At 45.0% G+C, this 26539-nt stretch overlaps 5 protein-coding genes across 5 annotated transcripts; 1 reads left to right on the forward strand and 4 right to left on the reverse strand.

The window, feature by feature from the left end:
• Positions 1-210: 210 nt before the first annotated feature.
• LOC100840869 (uridine kinase-like protein 1, chloroplastic) lies at positions 211-8437 on the reverse strand. The gene is made up of 14 exons (XM_003578335.4): positions 8078-8437; positions 7898-7989; positions 6592-6661; positions 6371-6489; positions 5578-5674; positions 5082-5161; positions 4764-4958; positions 4591-4674; positions 4422-4482; positions 2793-2853; positions 1987-2080; positions 1818-1890; positions 910-992; positions 211-826 (listed from the first exon to the last, which is right to left on the reverse strand). The coding sequence occupies exons 1-14, from the start codon at positions 8295-8297 to the stop codon at positions 680-682; spliced, it is 1476 nt and encodes a 491-aa protein (XP_003578383.1). The 5' UTR covers positions 8298-8437; the 3' UTR covers positions 211-679.
• A 590-nt stretch (positions 8438-9027) lies between these two features.
• Positions 9028-13973, reverse strand: LOC100841175 (ribulose-phosphate 3-epimerase, cytoplasmic isoform). The gene is made up of 8 exons (XM_003578336.3): positions 13764-13973; positions 11763-11767; positions 10772-10834; positions 10540-10646; positions 10367-10464; positions 9671-9763; positions 9538-9579; positions 9028-9427 (listed from the first exon to the last, which is right to left on the reverse strand). Exons 1-8 carry the CDS (start codon positions 13875-13877, stop codon positions 9272-9274), a joined length of 678 nt encoding a protein of 225 aa, XP_003578384.1. The 5' UTR covers positions 13878-13973; the 3' UTR covers positions 9028-9271.
• Positions 13974-14505: 532 nt separating this feature from the next.
• LOC100841686 (proteasome subunit beta type-1) lies at positions 14506-17721 on the reverse strand. Its single transcript, XM_014901778.2, has 7 exons — positions 17560-17721; positions 17367-17474; positions 15884-15965; positions 15321-15450; positions 15103-15245; positions 14893-14979; positions 14506-14806 (listed from the first exon to the last, which is right to left on the reverse strand). The coding sequence occupies exons 1-7, from the start codon at positions 17598-17600 to the stop codon at positions 14732-14734; spliced, it is 666 nt and encodes a 221-aa protein (XP_014757264.1). The 5' UTR covers positions 17601-17721; the 3' UTR covers positions 14506-14731.
• A 1207-nt stretch (positions 17722-18928) lies between these two features.
• Positions 18929-22073, forward strand: LOC100842289 (probable inactive purple acid phosphatase 27). The gene is made up of 10 exons (XM_003578340.4): positions 18929-19136; positions 19258-19349; positions 19458-19536; positions 19672-19791; positions 19899-19991; positions 20104-20236; positions 20396-20477; positions 20564-20696; positions 20779-20984; positions 21078-22073. The coding sequence occupies exons 1-10, from the start codon at positions 18939-18941 to the stop codon at positions 21826-21828; spliced, it is 1887 nt and encodes a 628-aa protein (XP_003578388.1). The 5' UTR covers positions 18929-18938; the 3' UTR covers positions 21829-22073.
• LOC100845727 (probable inactive purple acid phosphatase 27) lies at positions 21981-26239 on the reverse strand. The gene is made up of 10 exons (XM_003576669.4): positions 25914-26239; positions 24611-24702; positions 24433-24499; positions 24228-24347; positions 24052-24144; positions 23796-23925; positions 23494-23575; positions 23263-23395; positions 22892-23097; positions 21981-22779 (listed from the first exon to the last, which is right to left on the reverse strand). The coding sequence occupies exons 1-10, from the start codon at positions 26091-26093 to the stop codon at positions 22095-22097; spliced, it is 1788 nt and encodes a 595-aa protein (XP_003576717.1). The 5' UTR covers positions 26094-26239; the 3' UTR covers positions 21981-22094.
• Between the last annotated feature and the right edge of the window lie 300 nt (positions 26240-26539).

Here is a 26539-nt window from a genome sequence, read left to right on the forward strand (position 1 = left end):
ATTTTCGCTTTTGCTTTCAATGCGGTACCGTACGTTGAGTCGTTGACTGAGATTTTATTAAATCAAACTCGACAGGGCAATGGACAGTAGACACCTGAAATATAGTGCAGATGATTCATGAAAATGCAGTGGCCAATGAACGTGGCAAGCGGAAAGAATTGGCGACTAGGTGTGCCGTCGACCTTGGGGAAATTCATTTTGTTAGCTGAATTGACATAAAAATACATGTCTTCCATATCAAAGAATCGACAAAACGAAACAAAACTGCAAATAGGATCGGTTTAGTTTAGTACGAGTATCGCTCTTCAAGAAACGAAACAACAGCAGGCAAGAAGTACAGCTCGAAGAATCGACAATGAACAGCAACTAACAGGCACTTCAGATTTTCAAGTCTCGACCATGTGAATGGCCTGCCTTGCCGGAAGTACAGCAACGGAAATAGTTCAAGGAAAGAGTTTGCAATCATCACGATATTGCACGCGCTTCTACTACCTCCGGCAAGGGCTAAAGACCAGCTAGTTCTGGAGGCCAAAAAAAATTTACGCTTGTCTCCTGAGTTAACATCCATTTCCGCCTTCTCGGTCCAATTGATGCTACCTCCGATGTGCCACCAGGCACCTCCCTTTAAAGTGCCCAGCGGTTAAATGAGCTTTTGCACACACAAGGATAACAGTAGCCATCAGTTGTCCGTGCCAAAGTAGCGGTCACCATACTCTCCCAGTCCTGGGATGACCCTGAATTCCTCGCTCAAGCCAAAATCGATCTCTGATGTTACAATCTTCAACCTCGGATATCGTTTGCACACACTCTGAATCCCTTCAGGAGCCTGTTAACAAAAAAGTTGTAAGAAGCAACATAAGGAAGAGAGACTAGGAGCAATCAGATCGTTACATATGCTAAGAGGTTTACCGAGATAAGATTGAGGAATATGATCCTCTCCTCAGGAACATGCTTCCTTATAAGAAGATCTATAGCTTGATTTGCTGAGTTCCCTACAACACAAAGTTAGAAGTAGAACACTTTAGTCACGAGAAAAGTGGGAGATACATTGTGCAATATCAATTCATGTGAAGATGGACTTGTGATTCTTAAGATCAATAATCATCTACTAGAGACAAACAGAAGCATATCTTCTAAAGCAAACAATGCAGCACCAAACTAGCACTATTCACCGAGCACATAAAAGATGGACAGTTAATAGGTTCTACATCAGATTTCTACAGAATTCAAAGGATTTTACTACAGATAAACCAAAAAACAAGTTTCTTAAATCTTACTCCCTACATTCCTTTTTATAAGATGTTCTAACTTTGTCCTAAGTCTTGAAGTGTGATCAGGTTTATAGAAAAATGTACTAACATACAGCTCTAAATTAGTTTTATTAAATCTGTCATGATATATATCTTCGTACTATACTTATTTGATATTCTATGTACTAGTGCATTTTTCTATAAACGTGGTTAAACTTTAAGAAGTTTGACTTAGAACAAAGCTAGAACATCTCATAAAAAAGGAACAGGGAGTGCTGCTCATTAGTAAAGAAAAATAGTTAACATTGGATAAGATCCGGTATCATGATATCTCATAACATCCACATCAATTTGTGTGTGTTCATGCCATATGTAAAACTACATCCAATATGAAACCACTCGTATAATCGTGTACACTGTACACATATTTTGTTATACAACGTATTGCTTTGAATATAAGAAAATACTAGGATACCCTGGGCCAAAGGAATTTTTTACTATCATAAATGGCTTGACTTTAGTGCAACAAATAAATGAACAGAAATAAAATGAGTAGGCAAAACTGACCTGTGCCAAGCACCGGATCCAAAAGCAGAACATGCCGTTCAGCTATATCCATTGGCAGCTTGTGGTATATGGGCTAGACGCGAATAGAGTATTATGGTCATTGTCATACAAACCTAATGATTTTAAAGTTCTCTCAAGAAGTCATTAGCCAAAATATCTTGTTGCTTACTTGCTGTCCATTATCTCCAACACGATGTATCAGAATTTTGCCGATTTTTATTCCTTTACAGCAAGCACGCAATGCATTCTCCATACTTTCGCCACTGCAATGCCAACGCACAATTTATTTACATTAGTGATATTGTTTCAAGATATGTTAAAAGAATGGAAGAGAGAAACTATCCGGAGGGCCATCATGCATCCTATCATGAAATTACATACACATAGCATGCCTAGCTGACTGCTATGCAAACAGTGAAGAATGACTATTTAGTATTCAGAGCATCATTTCAATTCACGATGTTGAGTCATGATTCAAAGATCAAATGGGACAAGTTCTAAGATAGTGGTCTGGACTTGGGAACTAGAGAACAATCTTGCAACATGCAAGAACATGGCACATAACTACTCCCTCCGTTCCTAAATGTAAGAAGTCCTAGCTTTGTACTTAAGTCAAACTTCTTGAACTTTGACCAAGTTTATAGAAAAATCAACGAACATCTGCAACTCCAAATTAGTTTATTCTAGATGTTGGATATGTAAGAAGTTTGACTTAGGACAAAGCTAGGACCTCTTACATTTAGGAACAGAGTGATACATTACAAAACAAAAGGTTCTACATTCCAGGACATCACAGAATGCAGAGCAGCACTCGTAATAAATTCAATTTTGCGGTTTAACTAGCATCTGTAATAAAAATGATCTGAAAAATAGCTGATACAGAACAGTCAATTACTTAATTCAGACTGTGCTCCATCCTTCAAATAAATTACTTCTGACAATGGTATGTGCTCACATGTTGGGCTGAGAGTTTACCTTCGAACAATAGACACTCCACAGAGCTTCTTGCAGAAGTCAACTCCCATATAAACAGATCCTAGACACAAACAAGAAGAACATGGCATGATGTTCCGCACAAATAAATATCTTGAAGCATGTATGTAGATAGTATTCCAGAAAACAATTGAAAACAATTAAATATATCAAATTAACAGAATCATCCACAAACACCCTTAAATCTGAAAAAGCTCCAGGTTTCCAGAAGATAACATTTTCATATGCATATTAAATCAGACAGGTCTCAGAACTGCTCCCGGACGGTTCCAAAGAGAGAACACCAGGAGACAACACCCAGGGAGCGTCTCAGTCATCTTCGCCAGTGCCTCCCTGTGTTCCCTCGCCCCAATCACCGCTCTGCATCCGGTAGCAATGGGACCTCGGTTCTGCATGCGGTGTGTGTTTGTGTTTCGTTGTCCAAGGGATGGCGTTATTGTGGTGGAGATGCCATGGCATAGGAATAAGTTCCTCTGGTTACTTCCCATCACGGTAGCGTCTTCTACAGTGTTGACGTGGAGCCAGTGAGGGTGCATTGTCGTGGGTCTGGGTCTTCGGGTATGTTTGGATTATGATCAAACTTTGCCCTACCAAATTTTTGACATTGACCAAGATTTGGTTCTTGTTTGGATGAAAGCCAACTTTTTGGCAAGCCAATGGCTCACAACAAACTCCAGTTCATTTTTTTGGCCAAAGTTGACCAACTCATGGGCAAACAAAATTTCAACCAATATTTTGGCGACCAATCTTTGGCATGGCATTTGTGGGCTCAAACCAAACAGCCCCTTCGTCTCTCAGAGCAACCACATTGGATCCCACACCTGCCAAGCTCGGGGCGTGCCCCTGGCCAATGTGCGAAAGGCAAAGCCTTTGTCTCGCACTCCCGCTGATGTAGAAGGGTTTCTAATGCGGTGATTAAAGCTATTATAGACGATTCAGGCGTGTGCAGGATCTCATGAACAATCATGTTTTGGTCAAAGACGGAGGCAATCAGGTGTTGTTTGTTACTTTGTTTTATGTTTGTATCTGTCCATACATACTGTTCTCGGTGATGATTGATATCAGATATGTCTATTCAGAAAAGAAAATCAGACCATCCCAATTCAAATGTTTCAGCACAACACAAATTACTGCTTCCAAGGAATATTATTTTATTGGGATATAAAGTTAGGTGACGAATTCCAAGACACATTATTAATAGACTTAGTTAGTATGATTCTCCATCTTAACAAGTTTTAGTTTCTACCTGGTACCGTGTAACAGCAAAGCTATATATTTTATCAAAAAAAAATTATGGGGGAATAAACTAGCATTTAGCCAAAACAGTATGTGGGGCATCAATTAAATTTTACACCAACCATTTATCCCATTCAAGGGTGTCAATTTACAAATTAATTTTCCCATTGTTGCTCAAGTAGAGGTGTATGTCAGAACTAACGATGTCAATTAGTTTAGCAAGAAAATATAGTTTAAATTCTTCTGGTTGATCAACCGTTATTTCTCCAAACCCTTCCAAAGTCAAATATTTTCGGATGGAACAATATGCGAAATGCTAAATCGGAATGTCAACAACTAAGTAAAACAAGATAAACAATGCCATCTGCAAACTACCTGTTGGAGTAATAATCTGCTTTTCCGTAAATGGCAAATGCCCCAGACCGTGCTCAACTACCTAACATGACATTTTGCATAGAAATAGCAGACCAGTTAATTTAAAAGTCAATGCAATTAACTATGAAGTTGAATAAGAGGATAAAGTCTATTGAAACAAGAGAGGTACCAAACGAATTAACCGATCTGAATAAAAGACAAAGTCAGGTGTAGTGATGTCCCGATCACGAATCAGAGTATGCATTCCCCGGATCTGATAAATTCATACAAAAGCATACAGAACTTTCAAATACAGTGAACAACTGCACAAAGCTTATAATCAATAAGGATGATTAGCTTTACCTGAAAAGTTGACTGAACTACATAAACATTCGGGAAGATTTTGCACAAGTCATGCATACCAAGCTTTGTACGAATATGTTGAACGATGAGGTCAATTGCAACATGGTTATCACCTCCTCTTGGTATAATCACATCAGCATACTTCTTTGAAGGCAGAACAAAATCATCAAATGCTGGCTTCACAAACCTCCCATACTGAGATGCCAAAAGAATTGCATATTACAACACAGAGACACAGACATTTGCATGATAAGAAAATGGGGGGGGGTAGAATTTGCTTGCAAACCACAAGGACAAAATCTAACATAGTAAACATACCTGGTCAAGTACTGAGCTAACATCTCTACCTCTTTCAACCGTATCACGCCTTATTCGTCGGGCAAGCCTAATGTCGGCATCTGCTTGGAGACACCATGGACCCCCAAAAGAAGTAAACGAAATTTCAGCTAACACCATGAAAGAAAAATCAAGCAAATAATACTCTCTACTTCTATATATACGTAAGGCCCCTGTGGACTCCAGTACCAAGGTAAGGAGCACGTGTTTTAGAAAAGGTTTTAGATTTTTGTTTTGCCACTAGATTTGGAACCCAAGAGACTTGCAGTTAACGCATATTTGGAATGGTAGGCATGCATTGGTCGCACTTAATGAAGATTTGGAACTCGAGAAACTTGAATTAAGTGAAGCACGGCTTACTAGAGAAATTCAAAAGTGGCCTTGTAATTTTGAAAAACTCAGATTCGGAATGTGACCTTGCATACATGGAAGGAGCGAGTATTAATCGTTATAAGTACATTGTGCACCTAACACGGACCTGTGTCCACGAAAATTTTCATGTCCATCAGATTGCGAACCCTTTGATCATGGAAGACTAAAATGCCCTCCAAAATGATGACATCTGATGCATTCACCTTGCAAAATGGAAAAAGTTCATGATCAGACCATTTATCCTACTTATCCACTACTTTAATTAACAACAGCTTCCAGGTACTGAAAGAAACCAACAAAAATACTAGAATATAATTGTTCTAAAAAAAATACAAATTTAGATAAATATATAGCATGATCATTCAGTAGTATAATTTAAGGACTGTATTGTATTAATACAGTTAACTCGTAATTAAGAATAAAGAATGTGTAACTTTAAAGTTCTATACCCAACAAATTCAAACTGATAGTTCATAGTTCAGAATACCAGAGAGTCCTGTTAGTCATTTTCTCATGCATATATCTATGACATGGAATAAAAAGGTAGAAAATTGAATAACAAAGACAAAACCTTCAGGGACTATGTCAATAGAATTCACAAAGCATGCAATGTTGTATAGTATCAGCATGCAGAAATGTACGCAATAAATTTCCATCTCAAACTAGTTCTTTTTTCAATATCCCTGCAGAAAGCAAAGAATGCTTACTATACTTTTTAATATTGAAATCATAGACCTGCCCTCTCTATAATATTCCGTATACCAGAAATATTGTTGCACAGGTAGAAAAAACGGCTTCACATCCAAAGCTATTCAAAAGGCAAATGAGTTGAACTCAAAATTGTAAACGCTGAAAACTTTTTCATGTAAACAAGTTCATAAGTCATAACTGATCATTACCTTTCTGAACCTTTCTGAGCACCGTCGGTGATTCTTAAAGTCATATATAGGAACATGTACAGGCAGTGCACATTTTAGTTGTCCCATGCACTCAAGAAGTTGTTCTGTATCGAATGCATCTGTAAACAAAGATAGCATTTGCTTCACCCTTTAATGAGTCTATTTATTCTCTGATCACTAACAAAGGTAGCATACTTCCATCGACGTTGTAAGTGAAATACCAGGGTGATCAAAATTATAGTCTTGAGCACGAGCTGATTCTTCAGCGGTTAGCCCACGGTAGAATGAATCCTACAGAATTAAAAACCAAACATGAATTATATCAGCTCCTCAGGAGCAACTTCCTGTATAGCTTTACGACATTAAGACTATCTGTTGTAACCAACTCATGGCTTACTGTCTCTTGCTAGATTAGGCCAAATGTCAAAATTATGCAGCTATATTAGGTGTCCATGTGGGTTGTGTCAAAAACACCCAGAAACAGATTTAACAACAGAACTAGAACTGCTAGTAGTTTCTTGAGCAAACAGCTTTCTAGATTTATCAAGATGTGGACAAGAGTGCAGGGAGGTAAATTCAAATTTACACAAATCCATGTGTCTTGAAACTGATGCAGTGAATCAGTGTCCATAAACTTTCTTCATAAAGTTAGCAAATAGCAACGTCACATAAAAGAACCTTACAAAATATATCTCTCAGGGAGACCCAAAGAAGTACCACACTGCCACTTCAGACAGACATGCATTCAGATTGGCACAACAGACATGTCTTCAATTCACACCCCTTGTCCATGGAAAACATGATAACAGAGTGCCATCTGCAAACTATACCTCCTGGTCACGTCATGCCTTACTAGATGCCCAGACCATCAAGTGACCATCAGTGTTTGGCCCACATAAATTTTATCATTTGATAACCAAAGAGCATCCATGCTCGACTTAGTACAACTTCAATTAACCAATCAACAATACGAAACCAGATTGTGCTCGACGAAACCAGATTGTGCTCGAATTTGCTGTCACTCCATTGTTCAGCTATGGAGGTGTGAACAACAGCAAACCATTAGCTGCGTCCACACTCAACTAATCCCAAAGAAGATCTAAACACAAACAGATCATATCTGTGTATTATTCCTAAGCCAAACCATTTACTCCGACAGCACAGGCTAAGACACTGATCAGAGGACTAATGAAATCTGTTAATTTTACATACTGTGAACAATAATGTAAACTAGCTAATCCCCCATTCTATGCACCCCCAAACAACTTTCTAGAAGCATGATTCAAAGTGATCTGCTACTCTGCCAAGCTAAGTGATGACTAGGCTAGCTTGACAGACCTTTGAATTCGATGAATTGCTTCATTGGGGCAGTACATATCGACTACGAAGCATGATTCTACCTCAGGAGTTTGGACACGGTATATCAAGTACGAAGCATGATTCTGCTGCAGGGGCTAGTAAGTAGTAAGACCTGAGGAGCCATCGTAACACAAAACATCCCAATCACAGAAGCAACAGTGACCGCACCTGGTTGACGAGCACGACGCGGTGGTCGTGCAGCTGCTGGATGATCATGTCGCACACAGTCGTCTTCCCCGACGCTGTCCCTCCCGAAACCCCTTAAGGAGAGACCGCGCAAGCAATTTTTCTCAGATGGAATCACCGCATTGAGCAACTGATCAGTAGGAAAGGGAACGCTGAAAATACCGATGACGAAGGGCTGCCTGAGGGCGGAGGGGGAGGCGAGCTCGCCGTTGGCGTAGACGACCCCGTTGGAGTGGGGCGCGGCCGCCGGCACGCCTGAGGAGGAAGGGGAGGACGGGGCGGAGGGTGAGGGGGAGGAGAGGCGGAGCGCCTCGAGGCGGAGGCCGCTGAAGTGGGCCCCCACGGCCGACTCCATGACGTCGTCCACCGCCTTCTCCGGCATGGTCTCCCCACTCGCCGCCGCCGTCGCCTCTCGATCGGGATTCGCTCGCAGCTTCGCGGGTTTTGCTCTCCAGTCTCCACAGTTCCCACACGGCCACAGCCGAATTCGATCGCGATCGATTTCGAGGAACCGACACGGGTGTATTCGCTTTTGTGGAGACGGGGGGTACAGCGACGTGACTGCGTGCATCAAGTAAGACGGGTGGGTCTGAAAATTTACGGCGCACGTACGCCGCGCACGGGGACAAAGATGGACTTGTGATCTGTCTGCAACTACTACTGCCTCGTTTCATTTTTATTTTAACTGCCTCGTTTATTTATAGGTTACTGACATGTCGCAAGTATTTTAGTTACAAATCTTACGATGACGTGTTTGGCCGTTGAATTTTAACTGATGGCAACACTTGAAAGATGGGAGAGTGAAAATAGAAATCAGATTGTAATACACCAACTGTTGATATTTAGGACTTGCTCGAAAAAGATGCTAAGTAGCGCATATGGTATGGTTGCATCAGTACTGTAAATGCATTAGTGATCAAAGATCACATAGTGACGATCTACTATGGTCTATGGGCAATATTATAGATCGTCTTGGTAGTGTTAAAGAAAAGGAGAGCGACCAATTTCATTCCCCGATGTCTGTGGACGGCATGTGTTGTTTTGCTGTGTCCTCTCGTTCGTCAGCGTGGGAAGAATCAGGATCCAAAGCTCCAAACTGCAGTACTGCACAATGACCCAGAAATCGTACGCCTTATCTCATTTTACTCCCAATAAATTCTCAATGGCCATGTTGCAGCTTGCCCAAGTAACTTACGGAACTTAAAAAGATTATGCGTTCTCCCAAATAACTTACATGGCACTTGCAGAACATCTGAAAAAAGTACAGTACTTAGCATTGGCATAAGTTGCCAAGACCGCAAGCTGCGCACGGGTGACATGCAGAGTGGTTACAGTAGTTTACAGCGGAAACAGCAATCAGCTTTTGTTTTGGGACACCTCGACGCTCTTTCGTAGCGCCGACATGACCTCTCCCGGCTCGGCAGCTCCAAATATAGAGCTTCCAGCGACGATGCAGTTGGCCCCGGCAGATGCCGCCGCGTCAATGGTGGAAGGACCCAGACCGCCGTCGACCTACGATATCAGATCAGGAAATGGTTTAAGGGAACGAAACGTCACGGGAAAAGGTGTTTTGGGCGCACGCAAAGCAGAGATAAGTAACTTGTGCATGGATCGCTTTATACCTCTATGTCAAGGGAAGGGTACTTCTTTCTCAGTGTACGCACCTAACATGCCCAGGTTCCAGGAAGTGGTCAGAACTAACATACATCAGAGATACGAGTATATAATATCGAAACGGGGAGACTAAATACGAACCTTATCCATCATTTCTGGCATGAACTTCTGACCGCCAAAGCCAGGCTCAACTGTCATGATAAGAACCAACTCCACAGGGTTTTCTGCTTCCACCTGTAAAAAGAGATCAATAGAACTGTTGATAGCTGTGCAACATCTCACGTTATGAAATACCAATAGGACAGAGCGACTCAAATAGTTAGTGCTAAGAAGTTCAACAAAAAAACAGGTTTGAGCATGTCATCATTTGTTCATACTTCATACAAAGGCCACTGATCTGCAATGGAAGCTGAACTGTACAGTAACATTCAGTGATGATTTTAAGAATGGGGAGTGTACTATGCGTCTACGCCTGAACACGTTTAACAGGACTTGCTTGTGTAACGATCATTTGATCAACAAATCATGCTTAATAAAACATGCTACTACTTGAATGGTACTGTACATACTACATCAAACTATAGTACACTACCTCAACAAATAAACTACTCCCACCAATCCTAAATTCTTGTCGTGGTTTTAAATTCTGAACTCCAGAGGAGGACAACCTGGATTATATGATATAGAAACAAAGCTGACAGTGCAAGTTGAAAGTAAAAATGCATATAAGCTCACTTCTCTCTCAGCTATCGTTTGTGGGGGGGAATTTGTATGTTCTTCTCTTAGTGTACAACATAATAAACAGAGAAGTTGTAGCATTAAGTACATGGCATTTACCAGGGGGAAAACATCCTCCACAGGAGTACCAGGCCTTAATGATACACCAGGTCGCATGCCCTTTGCTTTAATGCTTTTGATGAGCTCTTCCCAGTTATCTGCGCCAAGCTTTCCATAAGGCAACGGAAACTTGAAAACCATTATATGCAAAAAAAAAAAACATGTTTATTTACCTCTGCTTACTTCTATATGAAATGTGAATCCTGAGGCACCAGCTTTCCCAAATGCTTCTACATAATCCGAAGGATTTGTGACCATGAGATGGCAGTCCAAATATGCCCTAAGAATTAACAGTTAGCATTATTATCATTTTTGACAGGGAAGAACAGTTAGCACTTAGCATTATTAGGTGCATATACGAACATAAGCCATCAAGTGAACATTAGGCAAGGAAGGTCAGCATACTTTGTGTGCTTCCTCAAGCTCTGAATCACCGGAGCTCCAATAGTTAAATTAGGAACGAAGTGGCTGCGCATGCAAAACATTCAACATAGTTATACCAAAAATGATAGCTAACTTTAGTAAACGCCACAAATGATCTATCATCGACTTTCCAAAAAATTGAATATGTTGTCCTTCAAACTTGATCCAAATTGACCATGATGATTCCTTTTGGCCGACATTACAGTAGTATAAAGTTTCCTTTCTGCATTTCATTGGCCCGTAAAATTCTAATCCAGTCACCGGCATACTTAACTTAAAGTCTTAAACACCCACTGCCAGCCTGCTATGCACTGGCAGAGCTAGGATTTGAAGTGTGGTTCTTAGAAGTTTTTGTTTGTGTTGCAACAATGAACCAGACAATGGGGGTGGTGGTGGGTGTTGGCGGTAGGTGCACCTTGGGTAATGCGAACAGCAGGCATCTGCATAATGAACAGTACTGCTGGTCATCGGAGGCTCTGGCTCAATGTGTTAATGCTTAGGTTTAGTTGTGGTTCTACATCTGCGCACCTGATCGGAGGACCAGACACTACAGATCACAGGCTATGGCCCATTGGCTTCAGAAGCTATAAAACAGTCTCCATCGGGGGAAGCCAAAATGTCTTAGGAAGGTTGCAAGGCATCGAGAAGCACAAGAATATGAATTGGGATTGACAAACTTGCTAAAATTACATACATTTGTATATCTACATGTTGACAAATATACTAGCATCTTTTTGCAAAAAGAAAAAAAATAGGTAGCAAGCGTCGCCCCTGCTGCTTTGGTAGCATCTAAAAGTGGGCAAATATATCTTCCATTCTTTGTTGGAAAGGCATGAGCCTATATATTGATCAAGAAAAAAAAATTGGATAGGCCTTCTGAGAACAGTTTTCAGCACCATCAGGCATCAAGAAAAATCAGTTACAAATAAAATTGACCTATGGTATCCGCAATGGAAAGTAGAGACCAACTCACCCATCCTGCAAGATGGAAAAGGAAAACATCAGCATTATACAAAATGAAGTGTCAAGTTTTAATATTTCATGATTATACATGCAATCCCTGTTTAATGTAAAGAGAAAATGAAGCATAATCGCTAAAAGGAACAGAACATCACAGACAGAAACTAAAGGGGACATGATACTCATGCTCTAAGGTCTGAACAACAATGTTCAGACTAACCGTTTAGTAACAAAAAGTACTTCAAATAAAATTGACGATTCTGAATAGATTCTATAAAATTATCAGTGTGCTCGATCATAGTTGTGTCCAGAAACAAAAGCATATAGCAAACCTCTCTCCAATGGTAAAGTACTGCATGTCTGCATCTACAGTCCTTTCTTTCATGTGTGGGGAAAAGACATATATTAATCAATAAAACCAGGACTACATTCAGAGTTCAAAGCCTCAGTAACTAAATCTTTCAAGTGCCATGCCCAGAAGTTAGTCAAAACCTGCACCCTAACGGTATTTGCTAACTCATGACTCACTCTGTTTCAGTGTTTTGTTCCCGGCTAATCTTGACTATACGTATATCCCATCCAGTTGCAAGCAAGAGATTAATAGCTGCAACTAAATGAACCAATGTGAAATCTCCCATGACAAGCCATGGAAGATCAGATTTCTCTTACGATCTTGTATCAAGGTCCACATTTTGTGGCCTCTGTCCTCGATTCCCCATAAACACATGTTAGTATCCACATTGGTTCATCCTTTATCCTGAGATATCCTCACAAATGGATCAATATGTCTTTCACTACTAGATATAACAGCAAGATGCAAAGATTCATGCCACTATAATGCTAAACCTCCACTGAGACCATCACTATTAACACCTTAGAATCCTTTCAATCCTAGCCTGTTCTTGAGGTGACTCGTATTTTTATTGTTTCTGGCAAGTTTCACAAAGGAACACAATATTTGCATCATTAACCTTGACCAAGGCCACCAAGCCACGGACACTTGGCGTTGCCGCCTCCCCCCTACAGTCCCAAGTTAAACAGTTTGCAGTACTTGGCGGCATGACAGGTTGGTGGGGCATGGGATTCCTTGGTGCAGCAACAGACGGCATCCTGGGAAGAGGAAAATTCGCCAGCGTCACCTCGGTGGTCTCACCAGACAGCTTCGGTGGGTAGCTTCCTCAACGGATGCCCCTTGGCTGTCCCTTAGCAAGTTTCACCAGAGGAGAAGCCAAGGAGGTCTCCATCTGTGAGCACAAGGGTATCAACCTTCCCGCGAGGTTGAATCGAAGCGAAGGATCCTGATGAACAGGCAGAGCAACATGAGGCTGCAGTGGTGGCGACGTCACCGGGCTGAGGAGTTGGCGGCGGCGGTGTCAACACCGACTTGTCAGTGGTGGTGATGTCGGCACCAGAGTAATCTGTGGCAGCGTCAACGTCATCGGCAGTCGTGATTGCAGCAGCAGGATCGACCGGTAAGACTGTTCGCCCGAATCTCCATGTCCCAGGGGCAACAAATACTTGACTTGACCCGGGTTCGAATTCAGCAAGCAATCACGAGCACGCCACAGATCGAAACGCCTCTTCAAATTCACTCGAAGTTTCTCCAGTTTCTTGGGGCAATGGGGGTTTCGGCCTTTTGGGAATTCCTGAAGATGTGAATCGCTCTCTGTTTCAAACTCTCAAGATCGCTCCTCAGAAGAGGATAGGGAAACTCTCTTGAACTGGAACCGGGGGAATCGAGGAGCTGTTTTGGTGAATTTTTTAGTCTCCAGGCGATCGCCATGAATCGCCTCCGGAGAATCGAACAGCCATGCCATGGGAATTGCAGCTACAGTTCAATCCTCCTGACGGCACGACCGCGGCAACATGATTGAAGCTACCACACCAGCGCGCAGTTTAATCCTATGGACCAAGGTAACGATTGGGCGAATCGAAGCCAGCGCGTGCGCTATTGCTTCCGTCGAGGTTAAGCACGGTAAGAAACAGATTAGGGAGAGAGGGTAGGGGATCGTACCATGACGTCCATGTGGAGCCAGTCGGCGCCGAGCCGGAGCATGCGCTCTGCCTCCGCAGCGAGGTTGGCGAAGTCCGACGACAGCATCGACGGCGCTATCTTCGCCGCCGCCATGGTTGGTGCCTCTGGTTGGTTGTTGGGCGGTTGTTGAATGTCCAAGCGGTGGGAAGCGGACGATGTACTGGTCGCCTGGTCGGGTCGAGACGGAGGCTTGTTTCACGCTTGCGTAATTGAGTTTGAGGAAGGTGAACTCGCTGGTCCCTATGGCCCACCTGTCAGTGCCTGATACAGGGGAGTTTAATTAGATATTTTGACATTCAACGAATCCTGAATTGTGTAACGGATGGAGTATATTTATCTACAAATCGGCATCGTCACGAGTAACCTTCTCTGTCACTTCTAGCCGTTCTAAGTAAAAAAAATAACTTTGATCAAGCTTATAAAAAGAATTATCAACATCCATGATTCAAAATTAGTTCTATTAAAGTATCGTGATGTATATATTCATACGGAGTTGTATACTTACATGATATCCTAGGTATTGATACATTTTTCTACGAGCTTGGTCAAAATTTGGAATGGATTTAGTAATTAGGTTTTTATATGATCGCCTACGTACTATCGTATGTCGAGCAGTTAGGTAGCCATTCAAGGGCGATTGAAATCAGCTCGAGGCGTATATCAAGGGCTTCTACGGTACATACTATCGAGTACCAGCATCTCAACTCTCGTAGGCTTCCTGTTTTGGGGATGAACTCTCGTAGGCTTCATGCCAATAAATAACTCCACAATCTCATGTGCATTTAGCAGCAACTTAGTTTAACAAAGCAAGCTGTGTGAATCCTTGGGTAAGCACAGAAGGAAAGCAAGCACAAGTGTTTACTACGAAGCAGCAGCTACATAATTCCCAATACCTAGGGAACGTTCCAAAGCAAATCGGAGCGGCAGCACAAACATAAAGCCCCAACTTAGTCCTTCCTCAGCTCGATGTACTCGCGACGCGTCCCAGCTTTGTTGATAACTACAATCTCCACCTTGTCGCCCTGCGTTATTTGCAAGTTTAGCTGGTCAATACAGTGGCAAATATGTGAACAAAATATGATGAACTTTCACACTGAGTGCAACATACAGTGTAGATGTCCCTCTCAGTTGCGGATGCAAAGACATCCTTAACTAGGTCGACAGCCTCTGACTCTGACAAAGGAGTGACAGCATCCTGTGCACAATATAGGAAGATTCTTTAGGGACTTGTTAATCTATTCCAGTCACTAGATCAATATGCTGGATTAGTCAGCCAGGGAATCAGTGGACGGCAAATATAAAATTTTGGAATGCTTACTCTTGCAGGGAGTAATAGTGGACTAGGCGATTTCAGCTGGTTGTCCAGCACTGGCATGATCAAAGTAGATCCTGTTCCCTGAGCACTGTAACCAGTCCTCTCATAGGACCCAACAGCATCATAAGAGTAAACACATCCTTTCCCTGCAGTTATGATACATGTTCATAACACCATAAACATGAAAATCTTACAGAGGAAACCAAACACGGAAGTATCACCTTCACTGTCAAGCCCGCCAAGCACATTGAAAGCATAGTATGGGAAGAATCGCTTGTAGTAGAGGGTATTGGAGAGCAGTTGTGCCATTGCAGGGCAGCTCATCCTTTTATTGTGCTGGTGCTGGTAAAGCTACAGAAAAAAAATGAAACGATATCCATAAACAGATTTTCAGCAAGTTTAAGAAACAAAATGCAGTCAAGGTACTGAATTGCATTCCATGAACTGTCATTTCTTGTAAAAAAAATAGATGAAACAGTTGTTGCATTGCCAGGCAGAGTCGGTGATACATACCATGCACAAAGGAAGAGAACATATAGATTGTTTGGGGCAACGATATAGACAGGAACACAAAGAAATAAGTCAAAGTAGCACATTATGCCATATATTGAAATTAGCCCCCCAAACGAAGGGACAAAAACAAGTTGCTAAACTCTTTAGTAAACTTTCTATGATAATGAGGCCATGGGATTTGAACTTCACAAAAGAATCTTTTGGTACACTGAAGGAACAAAAAGAAGTACATGGTAAACAATTGGATAAATGAGGTTCTGTAAACTTTTACCAGTTCTCTGGCAGCTAAGTTCTTCTGCAGCGCTTTGATATCACCTTGGAAGCCCGAAGATGCTATTACACATTTCTCTGCCCTGAAAAATAAATAAAGAAACAAAGTTTTAATGTTCATGCATGCTCAACAACAATAAAAAAAATGTTAGGTTAGAAATATCCGGCATTGTCACGTATTAGGCTCAAAGAACATTGAGTAAGTACTAACTTCCATTTAGAAGAAAGAATTGAATTGCGTGATAATAACTTAGACCGCTATTATGCAGTTACAATAGCATGATATAGTTGCTTACAATTATACCACTACATGCAAAACAAAATATTACCACACTGTATACCACCGACTAGACTTAATTAAGTACTCCCTCCGTCCCATATCAAGTGTCGCAACTTTGTCTAGATACGCATGTACCTAGACGTTTGTGTAGGTACATGCGTATCTAGACAAAGTTGCGACACTTCATATGGGACGGAGGGAGTACTTATATAGGGTAACTGTTCGCAATAAGAATGTAACCAAATATCTTCGCAGAAAGTCTCTACTAAAGAAAATTTGAAATCAGAGGTGTTGGGGATAGCAAATGCATGTAACATCACAACAGTGGAGTCGTATTATAGCATCAATTGTTGTACTGCTCCATAAAGTGTAAACCACCATTCAGAAAAGCTTATTTCTAGTTTTACACTAATAATAAGGCATATGGAGCAAACTTATAGGCAAGAGATATCATCCAATATCGGCAACATGATATGCCATATCTAATTGAAACATGACTGTAACCTATCCATACTAAACCATTTCAAACCCACAGAACAAAATGGCACCAAAACCAAAATGCTGGTGTGGTCAAGAAAAGAAAAGAAGTTACCATGAACCAACCCCACAAGATGCACAACGCTCAGTAATCCAAAAGATGTTAAAGTTAAATCTTGTTGTAAGCTAACGAATTCCAGTATAGAATAGAAGCAAACACAAATATAAATGCCATCTTCACATTTCATCTGTTTGAATTTAAAGAACAAAAAAATGAAACTAAATTGACATCTTACTGGATCTCAATCATCTATTTCACTGGGAAACTTTCATTTTGTTACTAAAAGAATAGAAGAACATAATTGTTCTAGGCTGACAATATATCCGATAAGGCATGTTATAAGGTCAGTAGTACATTGACAGAGCAGGTCACATCCCAAAAGAAATCCCATCAAACTATAGCGCTTACAGGAAGCACACTAAGATAGCGAGTAATTACCATGGCAAATCTTCTGAAAGGTCAGGAGTTTTCCCCACTTCAAACCCTGGCCTCTAAACACCTAACCCTAGCTAAGTGAACCAGGTGTGGCTCCAAAATCAGGCCTCCCCAGTCCCCACCAAGAAATTCGATTCCCTAGCACACCACGAACCCGCCCGGTATCCCAATCACCAAACCCTAAGCTCCGGGCGGGCAGATCGAGGCGCGCGATTTCGTTGGGGGACTTACAGCTCGCAGATCTTGGAGTGGTCGCGCGTGAGGATGCTGTAGCCGACGGAGAGACGGGTGTCAGCGGCGACCACGCAGTAGTCTGCGCCGGCGATGGCCACGCAGGTCCTGCACAACCACCAAAGCGGTCCTCGTTAGAGATGTACGAAGACGGAGAGGCGGGGACGACGAAAGGTGGGGAGAGAGCGCCTACCCGCCGTTATTCTCGTAGACCCAGTCGCCGCGCCTAGACATGGCGGCGGTCGGAGCGGGTAGGTTGCCCGGGAGGTGGTGGTGGAGTCGCCGGAGTTCGTGACTTGGAAGGGAAGGCGAAGTGGAGCAGTGCGGTGCCCTCCGTTTCGCTTCGTTGCCTTTGATCAGATTTCGTTACGAGGCTTTGTGGGCCGTGGGCCGAGACCGATTGGGTTTTTCTTCTTGTCCCAAGGCTTTGTATAGGGTCAGAATACGGCCTAATCGCGACATGCAACAAATCGTTTATCTGCAAACTATAAGAAGAATAGGCTTCGTTGCCTTTAATGTTGCTGCCAGAGTCTGATTGCAGGGCGGCGTATTTGGTGAAAACGTTTCGGTGCAAACCGTGCAAATTTCATAAAAATCATGTTTAAATGTTTTAAAAAAAATCTACAAAAATATCATATGTTGGGAGTGTGATGTTCTACAAACCTGCAAAATTTCAAGTTCAAAGTCAAAATCATTTGGATTTGGAAGGAATTAAAAAGAGAAATTTATGATAAATAGTGTCAGACATTGAAAGATCACTATTCATGCAGAATTTGTTTTTTTCGCTGCTACCAAATGCCATTGAGTTTGGACTTGAAATTTTGCACATATACAGAACATCACTTTTCTAACATATGTAATTTTTTCGAGAATTTTTTGAAACTTTTTCGATGTAATTTTCACAGTTTGCACCGTAGAGGTGGTTTTCACCGGATATTTTGTCCTGATGGCAGTCTCTATGCTGAAGCCTAGCAGAATTTTATGTTGCAAAGTATGAAATCACGGATAAGATTTCTTTAAAAAAAATTCATTGTAATTCTTAATTATAGGAGTTACCTTAGAGTTTCTAGAGTTTATGATCCAAATCATTGTACCTGTAATGGTTCTCTTGTTTGAATAAAGTTACAGGTTATTCTAAAAAAAAAATAGCCCCCCTAAAAAAACAAGAACAGTGCTACTGATTACTGAATATTTGCATATACGTATAGTACTACGGAGTATAATGTATGAAAATCATCCCCAGATCCTGTTTTTTTTTTCATTCGACGAACGTTCAGTGTGAAATTCTGGGTGTCAGTATTTGGTTGTCCAGGTATTTGATTGCGCAAAAAAAAAAAACGCCAGGTGTAGTCGTGCGGCCCCGGGAGATTCCTCTCTTTTTCTTCTTTTAACAAAACCGTTGGTAACAAACCTGCGACATCATATCTCCTCCTGTTTAATTTGAACGTGCAGCAGACACGAGTGTTCAGACTGTATACACCCTATAAAATCGATCGCAGCTCCCAGTTCCTTGGCAATTTGTTTAATCTCTCGACATTGCACGTCGATCGTGGTGGTGCTGGTAAGATCAAGATGGGAGCAAGCGTGCTCCCGTCGCTGCTCGTGGCATCCGTGCTGCTGCTGCTGGGCGCCGCTGCGACGGCCATGACGGTGGAGGACTCGGAGCTGGACAACATCCAGCCACTGTCCACGCTCAAGCTGGACGCCGCGCAGGTCGCCATGGACTCCGCGTCCGCCATCCACGCCTCGCCCGACGTCCTCGGCAAGGACGTGAGTACACGGCGCATCGATCCCGTGAACCGTGTTAATTAGTCCGGCCGTATGTACGTCGATGCCCAGAACCGTGCCGTTTAATCTAACGATCTAATCGATGCGTTCATTGCTTTGACAGGGGGAGGATTCTGCGTGGGTGACGGTCAACTTCACGACGCCGTCTCCCTCCTCGGGCCACTGGATCGGTCTCTTCTCCCCTGCCGATTTCAGGTACGTATCCTATACAGCTATAATACGTCCATGCCCATCTTTATACGAAGTTGTCACGCTGAGTTGTCCATGAAACATATCGATCTGTACATGTGATCGCTTCTGCAGTTCGAGCATCGGGAGTGGCGCTAAGGTAGCAGGGGCAGAAGATGCACCTGGGGCAGGGCTACCCACGGCTCCTGTAAAGGTCAGCGATTAATTGTGTGTGCAAGAAGAACATATGCCACATAATTAGCGACCGGTTGAAAGTTCACGTGTTGCCTATGACGTCTCTCCCAAACCTTCCTCCACTGATTGTGTTGCTGCGATCTGTTCCTTCCAGTACAAATTCGGCAACTACGAACCGAACTTCCTGCGCACCGGCAGCGGCAACACCAGTTTCCTCGTCATCAACCAGCGGTACGACTACGCCTTCGGCCTCTTCTCCGGCGGCAAGGACAATGTAAGCCCAGCTATCCCGAGCGCACCCGTGTGTCCGATCGATCTATAATTGATATCAACGAAATTGAGCCTGGTCGATTTGGCGTGGCGTGGCGTCATTGTTTGCAGCCTAAACTCATCGCCGTCTCGAACAAGATCTCCTTCATGAACCCGAAGGCCCCAGTGTTCCCGCGTCTGTCCCAAGGAAAACAATGGAACGAGGTGAGCTAGCTAAGCACTTCGTCCGCCGTCAGCGGTGGCACGTATAGTTGCCCTGGTGAAGTCGTTATATGTGTTTTTTTGCCGTGTGATTGTTGATGGATGGAGAATGCAGATGGCCGTGACTTGGACGAGCGGGTACAGCATTGACGAGGCGTACCCATTCGTCGAGTGGAGAATGAAGGGCGAGGAGAGCTCCAAGCGGACGCCGGCCGGCACGCTCACCTTCACACGGGGACACCTCTGCGGTACGTTTCAGACTTCAGATTCAGAGCAGCAGCAGCAGCTTATTATTCAGTGTGTGAAAAAATACTACCCGCCAGCAAAAATAGAAGAACGTACATCCGTTCCTTGATCGTTGTGTTCGTAATCCGACGATGCTAATTTTGCTGCAAACAATCGAGCAGGTAGTCCGGCTCGTGCACAGGGCTACAGGGACCCAGGCTTCATCCACACCGCTGTCCTCAAGGACCTGTGGCCAAACCGGGAGTAAGAACATGAACACTGACGGCGGAACATGTTCTTCTGAAGTCAAAGTGTTTTCGTAATCATATTTCTCGTGTTTTTCCTTTCAGGTATTCTTACCAGATCGGGCACGAGCTACCGGACGGGACCGTGGCATGGGGCAAGTCCTCGACCTTCCGTGCATCGCCGTTCCCTGGCCAAGCTTCGCTCCAGCGCGTCGTCATCTTCGGCGACATGGGACTCGTACGAATTTCATGCGAAAATTTCAGGTGCGTCTATCGCTTATTAAGCTAGGCAATTCATGGATCATGGCCTGGTTGCGCAGGGGTCAAAGGATGGTAGCAGTGAGCTCCAAGGTTTCCAGCCCGGGGCGCAGGTGACCACTGACCGGCTGGTGAAGGACCTGCCCAACTACGACGCCGTGTTCCACATCGGCGACCTCTCCTACGCCAACGGCTTCCTCGCGCAGTGGGACCAGTTCACCGCTCAGATCGAGCCCATCGCCTCCAAGGTGCCCTACATGGTCGCAAGGTTCGTCTTCGTCCACGGTTGGGAGATCAATGATCAAACCTCCCCCTAAAATCCTAAATTTTCTGAATATTTGTGTTGAAACGTTTACTGCAGTGGCAACCACGAGAGGACGTACATAAACACGGGGGGATTCTACAACGGCAACGACTCGCGCGGCGAGTGCGGCGTGCCAGCCGAGACCTACTTCTACGTGCCGGCGACGAACCGGGGCAAGTTCTGGTACGCGGCCGACTACGGCATGTTCCGGTTCTGCGTGGGGGACACGGAGCACGACTGGCGGCCCGGGTCTGAGCAGCACGCGTTCCTGGACGCCTGCTTCGCGTCGGCCGACCGGAAGCACCAGCCGTGGCTCGTCTTCCTGGCGCACCGCCCGCTGGGCTACTCCTCCAACGACTTCTACGCGCAGGAAGGGGCCTTCGCGGAGCCCATGGGGCGGGAGAGCCTGCAGCCGCTGTGGCAGAAGCACCGCGTCGACCTGGCCGTCTACGGCCACGTGCACAACTACGAGCGCACGTGCCCCGTGTACGAGAACACGTGCACGGTGAAGGGCCCGCAGCAGGGCGCGTACACGGGGGCGTTGGGCGGCACCATCCACGTGGTGGCTGGGACAGCCGGAGCCAAGCTGAGGAGCTACGCCGGCGGGGCGTGGCCGCAGTGGAGCGTGGCGAGGAACCAGAGCTTCGGGTACGTGAAGCTCACCGCCAGCGACCACTCCACGATGCGGTTCGAGTTCGTGCATAGCGACGATGGCGCCGTGCACGACGGGTTCACCATCACTAGGGACTACAAGGACATCATGGCGTGCGCCGTCGACAGCTGCCCGCCCCACTCCTTAGCCAACTAGCCGTAATTAGCTAGTACTGAAATTTTGCTTTTCTTTTCTTTTCTTTTTTTAGAGCAGAGTTTTGCATCGTTCTTCTGATTCTCGGAGATGAAAACATTTTTAGAGTGCGTATAGTGGTTTATGATGTTCGGAACCGGCTCCCACAACATTAATGATTGAGTAAAATTTGTGTGATCTCCTTTTCATTTATTATGCAAAATGATGGTAGTAAAAAATTACACACAAAACAACAGCCCCGTTTCAAATCTGTACTTCCTCGTGTCGTCCTACGCCCTGTGCACGGAGAAGCTGTCGTACACCTCGCCGTTGCTGGACCGCATGTACTCATACTTCAGCGACGTGCGGTTGAACGCCGTCAGCTTGGCAAAGCCGTAGTCCATCTCCCTGTAGAGGCTCCACGGCGGGGTCTCGGCGGTGAAGTTGGTCAGGTGGCTGCCGCCGCCCCCGACGACGACGTGGATGGTGCCGTTCACGGCGCCAGAGTAGCGAGACCTCTCCGAGCTCACGCACTTCTCGGCGTACATGGGGCACGTCCTCTCGTAGTTGTGGACGTGGCCGTAGAAGGCGAGGTCCACCCTGTGCCTCTGCCACAGCGGCTCGAGGTTCTGCCGCGCCATGGGTTCCGCGAAGGAGCCGTCTTGCCCGTAGGAGAACGCCGAGGAGTAGCCGAGCACCCGGTGCGCGATGAAGACCAACCATGGCTGCTTCTCCCGGTCCACCGTCGCCAGGCACTGCTCGATGAATCTGTACTGCTCCGTGCCTTCCCGCCAGTCCCGCTCGCTGTCCGCCACGCAGAACCGGAACATCCCGTAGTCCGTCGAGTACCAAGAGTTTGCCTTGTTCTCTGTCGGGGTGTAGTACACGGTTTCGGCCAGCACGCCGCACTCCCCGCCGGAATCCGTGCCGTTGTAGAACGACCCGCTGTTGGGCCAATCTCGCTCGTGGTTCCCGCTGCAACGTACACCACATAAAACCAAGTTATTATCATCTGACCGTGTTTGAATCGACTCACGAAGCGCTTCTAGAAACTTGTTTAATTAGAGCAGGATGAGCATTTGCATGCCTTGCGATCATGTAGGGGACTCGTGAAGTGATCGGCTGGACCTGCTGCGTGAACTGATCCCACTGCGAAAGGTACCCGTTGGCGTAGGAGATGTCGCCGATGTGGAACACGATGTCGATGTTGTCGATGTCCTTGGCTACTGTGTCTGTGGTGTTGAGTGACGCAGGCTGGTAGTTCTGGTATTCGTTGCTTCCGTCTCTCTCAGCCTACGAGTGAGAAGTGAGAACACTGCGTTACAGATTCAGAAGAGCCGTAGATTTGGCAAGGATAATGTTTGTAGATATGGGATGAATAAGCAGCACTTATGCCGGTTGCAAAAAAAAAGGTTTATATGGCACATCATATGGTAGTTTTTAGTGCAAGCTGGGTACCTTTCCCATGTCGCCAAAAATAACAACCCTCTGCAGCGACTTTTGTCCAGGACAAGGAGGCGCTCTGAAAGAGTAAGACTTGCTCCAGATAACTTCTCCATTAGGTAGCTCGTGTCCAATTTTATAGTAGTATCTGCAAGGTGAAATTGTATAGCCAGAACTCAGAAGTCAGAACAATATTACTCCACTCAATTGAGACATTAGTTTGCAGGACAGAAGGCAAGAATTTACTCTTTGTTTTCCCGTAGATTTTTCAGAAAAGCTGTGTGTATGAAACCTGGATCCCTCCAACCAACAGTACTAGCAGGTCCTCCTGTACAACCAACGCGATACATGTGTAAACATGGTGACATACCTGTCACGGGTATCGTATCGGATAACATATACTCCGTAGCTAAAAATTTACTAAATGTAACTTTCTTTGAGAAAACTAGGCAGACTTGTTTTTTTGAATCACAGGAACTAGTTCAAACTTATGATTGAACAAGTTCAATGCACTTTCAACATGCAAGAATATTTTGTAGGTACCATACCACAGAGGCTTTCACGATCAAAGGTGACAGTGCCAGCTGCTGTGCGCACAGAAGGATTACGTTTCATGCCCCATTTGACAAAGGGATTTGCCTCACTGATGGCATAGCCACTTGTCCATGTGACAGTCATCTAGCACGACACAACAAAAGACCGAGTAAGACCTCAGATCAGATCAATTTAAACCAACCATTTTCTTGCAAAAAAAATAAAATTTAACCAACAGTTGATATGAAATGTCAGAAAAGAAAAACGCACCTCATTCCATGTTTTTCCAAGTGCTAAACGTGGGTAAACCGGAGCTTTCGGGTTCGCGAAAGCAATCTTGTTCGACACCGCGACAAGCGTTGGCTGCAAGTAAGTTGCACAACGTCAGCGTAACTTTGTCGGAAAAAGGGATTGTGTAGCACACCGAGGTGTTTTTAGTAACGCACATTTGAGAGTCCACCGGTGAACAATGCAAAAGAAAAATCTTGCCGCTGGTTGATCAACAGAAACTTCAGAGACCCTTTCCCTGACTTGTTATAACCTGACGAATAGTTTGTGAGCTGATACTGAAAACAACATAGAAAGTAACTCAAGTTAGAATCATATCTGAAATTCCAACAATGCGAAGAAAATTCATTATGTATCACTAACCTTTATTGGTGCCGAGCATATCGCAGGGCCTGGGCCTGATCCATGAGAACCAGGGCATGTGGATGCACTGCAGGAAAGTGCTGGAACTTATAAGATCATGACTGTAATCTACAAAATGGCATCAAATGATCTCACAGTTCAGACTCTGAAGATTCAGAGGAAATTTACTGGTCCATACTTGAAATTTGAAGGGGAGAATACTCCGATCCAATCACCGTCGCCTGCTTGGGGAACCGAGAAATCTACAGTTACCCAAGCAGTATCTTCACCCTGTGTTCACAATTCGTATAAGCATTTTTTTAGCGCTGTATAAGTATTTTTTTTCTCCACGCAGACAAGAAAAAAACAATTACGAAACAGTAGCATTTCACAGCTGTTATATTAGTTTATGCTTTCCCTGGGCGCGTGTAGTAGGAAGAATATGGTCAAGCGAATTTGGAGTAATCATGCATGTACTATTGTACTCCATACAAAAATGAGTTTGAGTAACGGGTGACGGCAGACAATGCATGATCGTTTGACAAACAATGTGAAACCGGACAGATAAGATCGGCGCACTAAAGTATTTGTCCGGTCGCCACTTCACACTTGTCCATGTGATGTGACAATCGTCTAGCATGGCATAAATAGGTGCAGGCGCCCCCACATGTGGCCACACCGGCACGAGTACGCTACGGACTAAGGAATCGGCACGTTTTTGGTCCATCAGTTGACTAGGATATATACGGGCCATGATTCAACCACTGAAACGTCGGCACTGCGAATCTTGGGGGCCATCCTCAAACGAATCAACCCCAAATTGTCCTGACGCGATTGGGGCGGAGTTTGCACGGTGCATCCAGGAACGGCCGGCCAAGCAAGAAGATTGGGACTCTGAAGATTGGCCAATTCGGGACAAGCCTCAAGGAAATTCAGAAGCACGTGTCTGCCGTACAGCATCCACCTTTGCTCCGAGCAGACGACGGGACGCCCTGATCAAGGCTGCGCCATCGATGCCGATTCGTGCTCGGTGGATGGCGACCAGAGACAGCGGCTGGATACTCCGCCGGCGGCGCCTGGCTTCGCTGCCAACGCCAAGGCGACAAGCACGAGGAGCACTCCAGGTCCCCTGGCCCTCGGCATCCTCCGTATGCTCTCGTACGTCTCCCTTGAGAACAACAAGGACCCGATCGAGGAGAGGTTTTTGTAAGCTTGCGAGGAGGATCGTTGGCGCCGCGCTGTGTCTGGTGTACGTTTCTCGTCCGTCACGTCATGTGCAGCGGCGGGCCGGCCGCCGGCAAGTGGGATTTGACTTTGCAGGAACGCTCCAAGCGTCGTCAGCTTGTGGGCTGAACTCGGCCGCTCGCTCAGATGGGACGACGGTGCGAGACGAGTTCAGAGTTTCAGGGTGAATGGCTTAAACTGAAGTAAATCGTAGTAGAACTTACAGCTAAATAAGCAGGCGCGCGTGCGAAGAGCAGGGCAAGAATCAAGATACGTACCCGCGAGCCGAGGAGTGGAGGGGACGCCCGTACCGCGGCGGACGCGTCCAGGGCGACGCGGGCGCGGTGGACGGCGACCCGGGACAGCGGCTGCACGCCGTGCCCCACAGCGCGGCCGGCACAGCACGCGGCGAGGGCTAGCAAGAGCAGGCACGGCGCGAGCCGGGAGCCTCCTCCCATGTTGCTACTACTTGCTACGCTAGGAGCTTCGCTCCGGACGGTGAGGGAAACGGAGAGCGGCAGTGAACGAGGCCCTTAAAATGGGAAGACGCTCCCCTGCCAGGACAGAGAAAACGGCGACCAAACAGAGTTGACTCTGCAACGTGTTGGATGCGTGCTTGGGTTTACATAATCAGTCTCCCCTGAATCGCTGAACGCGGGGCGAGTAATATGCGTCGGATATGCCAAGGATTGCATTACGGTGGTTTCGCCGGACAGCGAATGACGTCAACGACTCAACGCGATGATCATCCGGCGACACATCCGTGTAGCGATGTGAGTCAATCTCACAATTTCAAAGCAATCTTCTCACGAAGCCCCCTCTTATCTGCACCAATGAAACCAAAATAACGAGTTAAACCCGTTTGACAGTTTATCTTACGGACGGCCCCCCACATGTAAGACGA

This window comes from Brachypodium distachyon, chromosome 4 (genome assembly GCF_000005505.3).
Source record: "Brachypodium distachyon strain Bd21 chromosome 4, Brachypodium_distachyon_v3.0, whole genome shotgun sequence".
Classification (NCBI taxonomy): Eukaryota; Viridiplantae; Streptophyta; class Magnoliopsida; order Poales; family Poaceae; genus Brachypodium; species Brachypodium distachyon.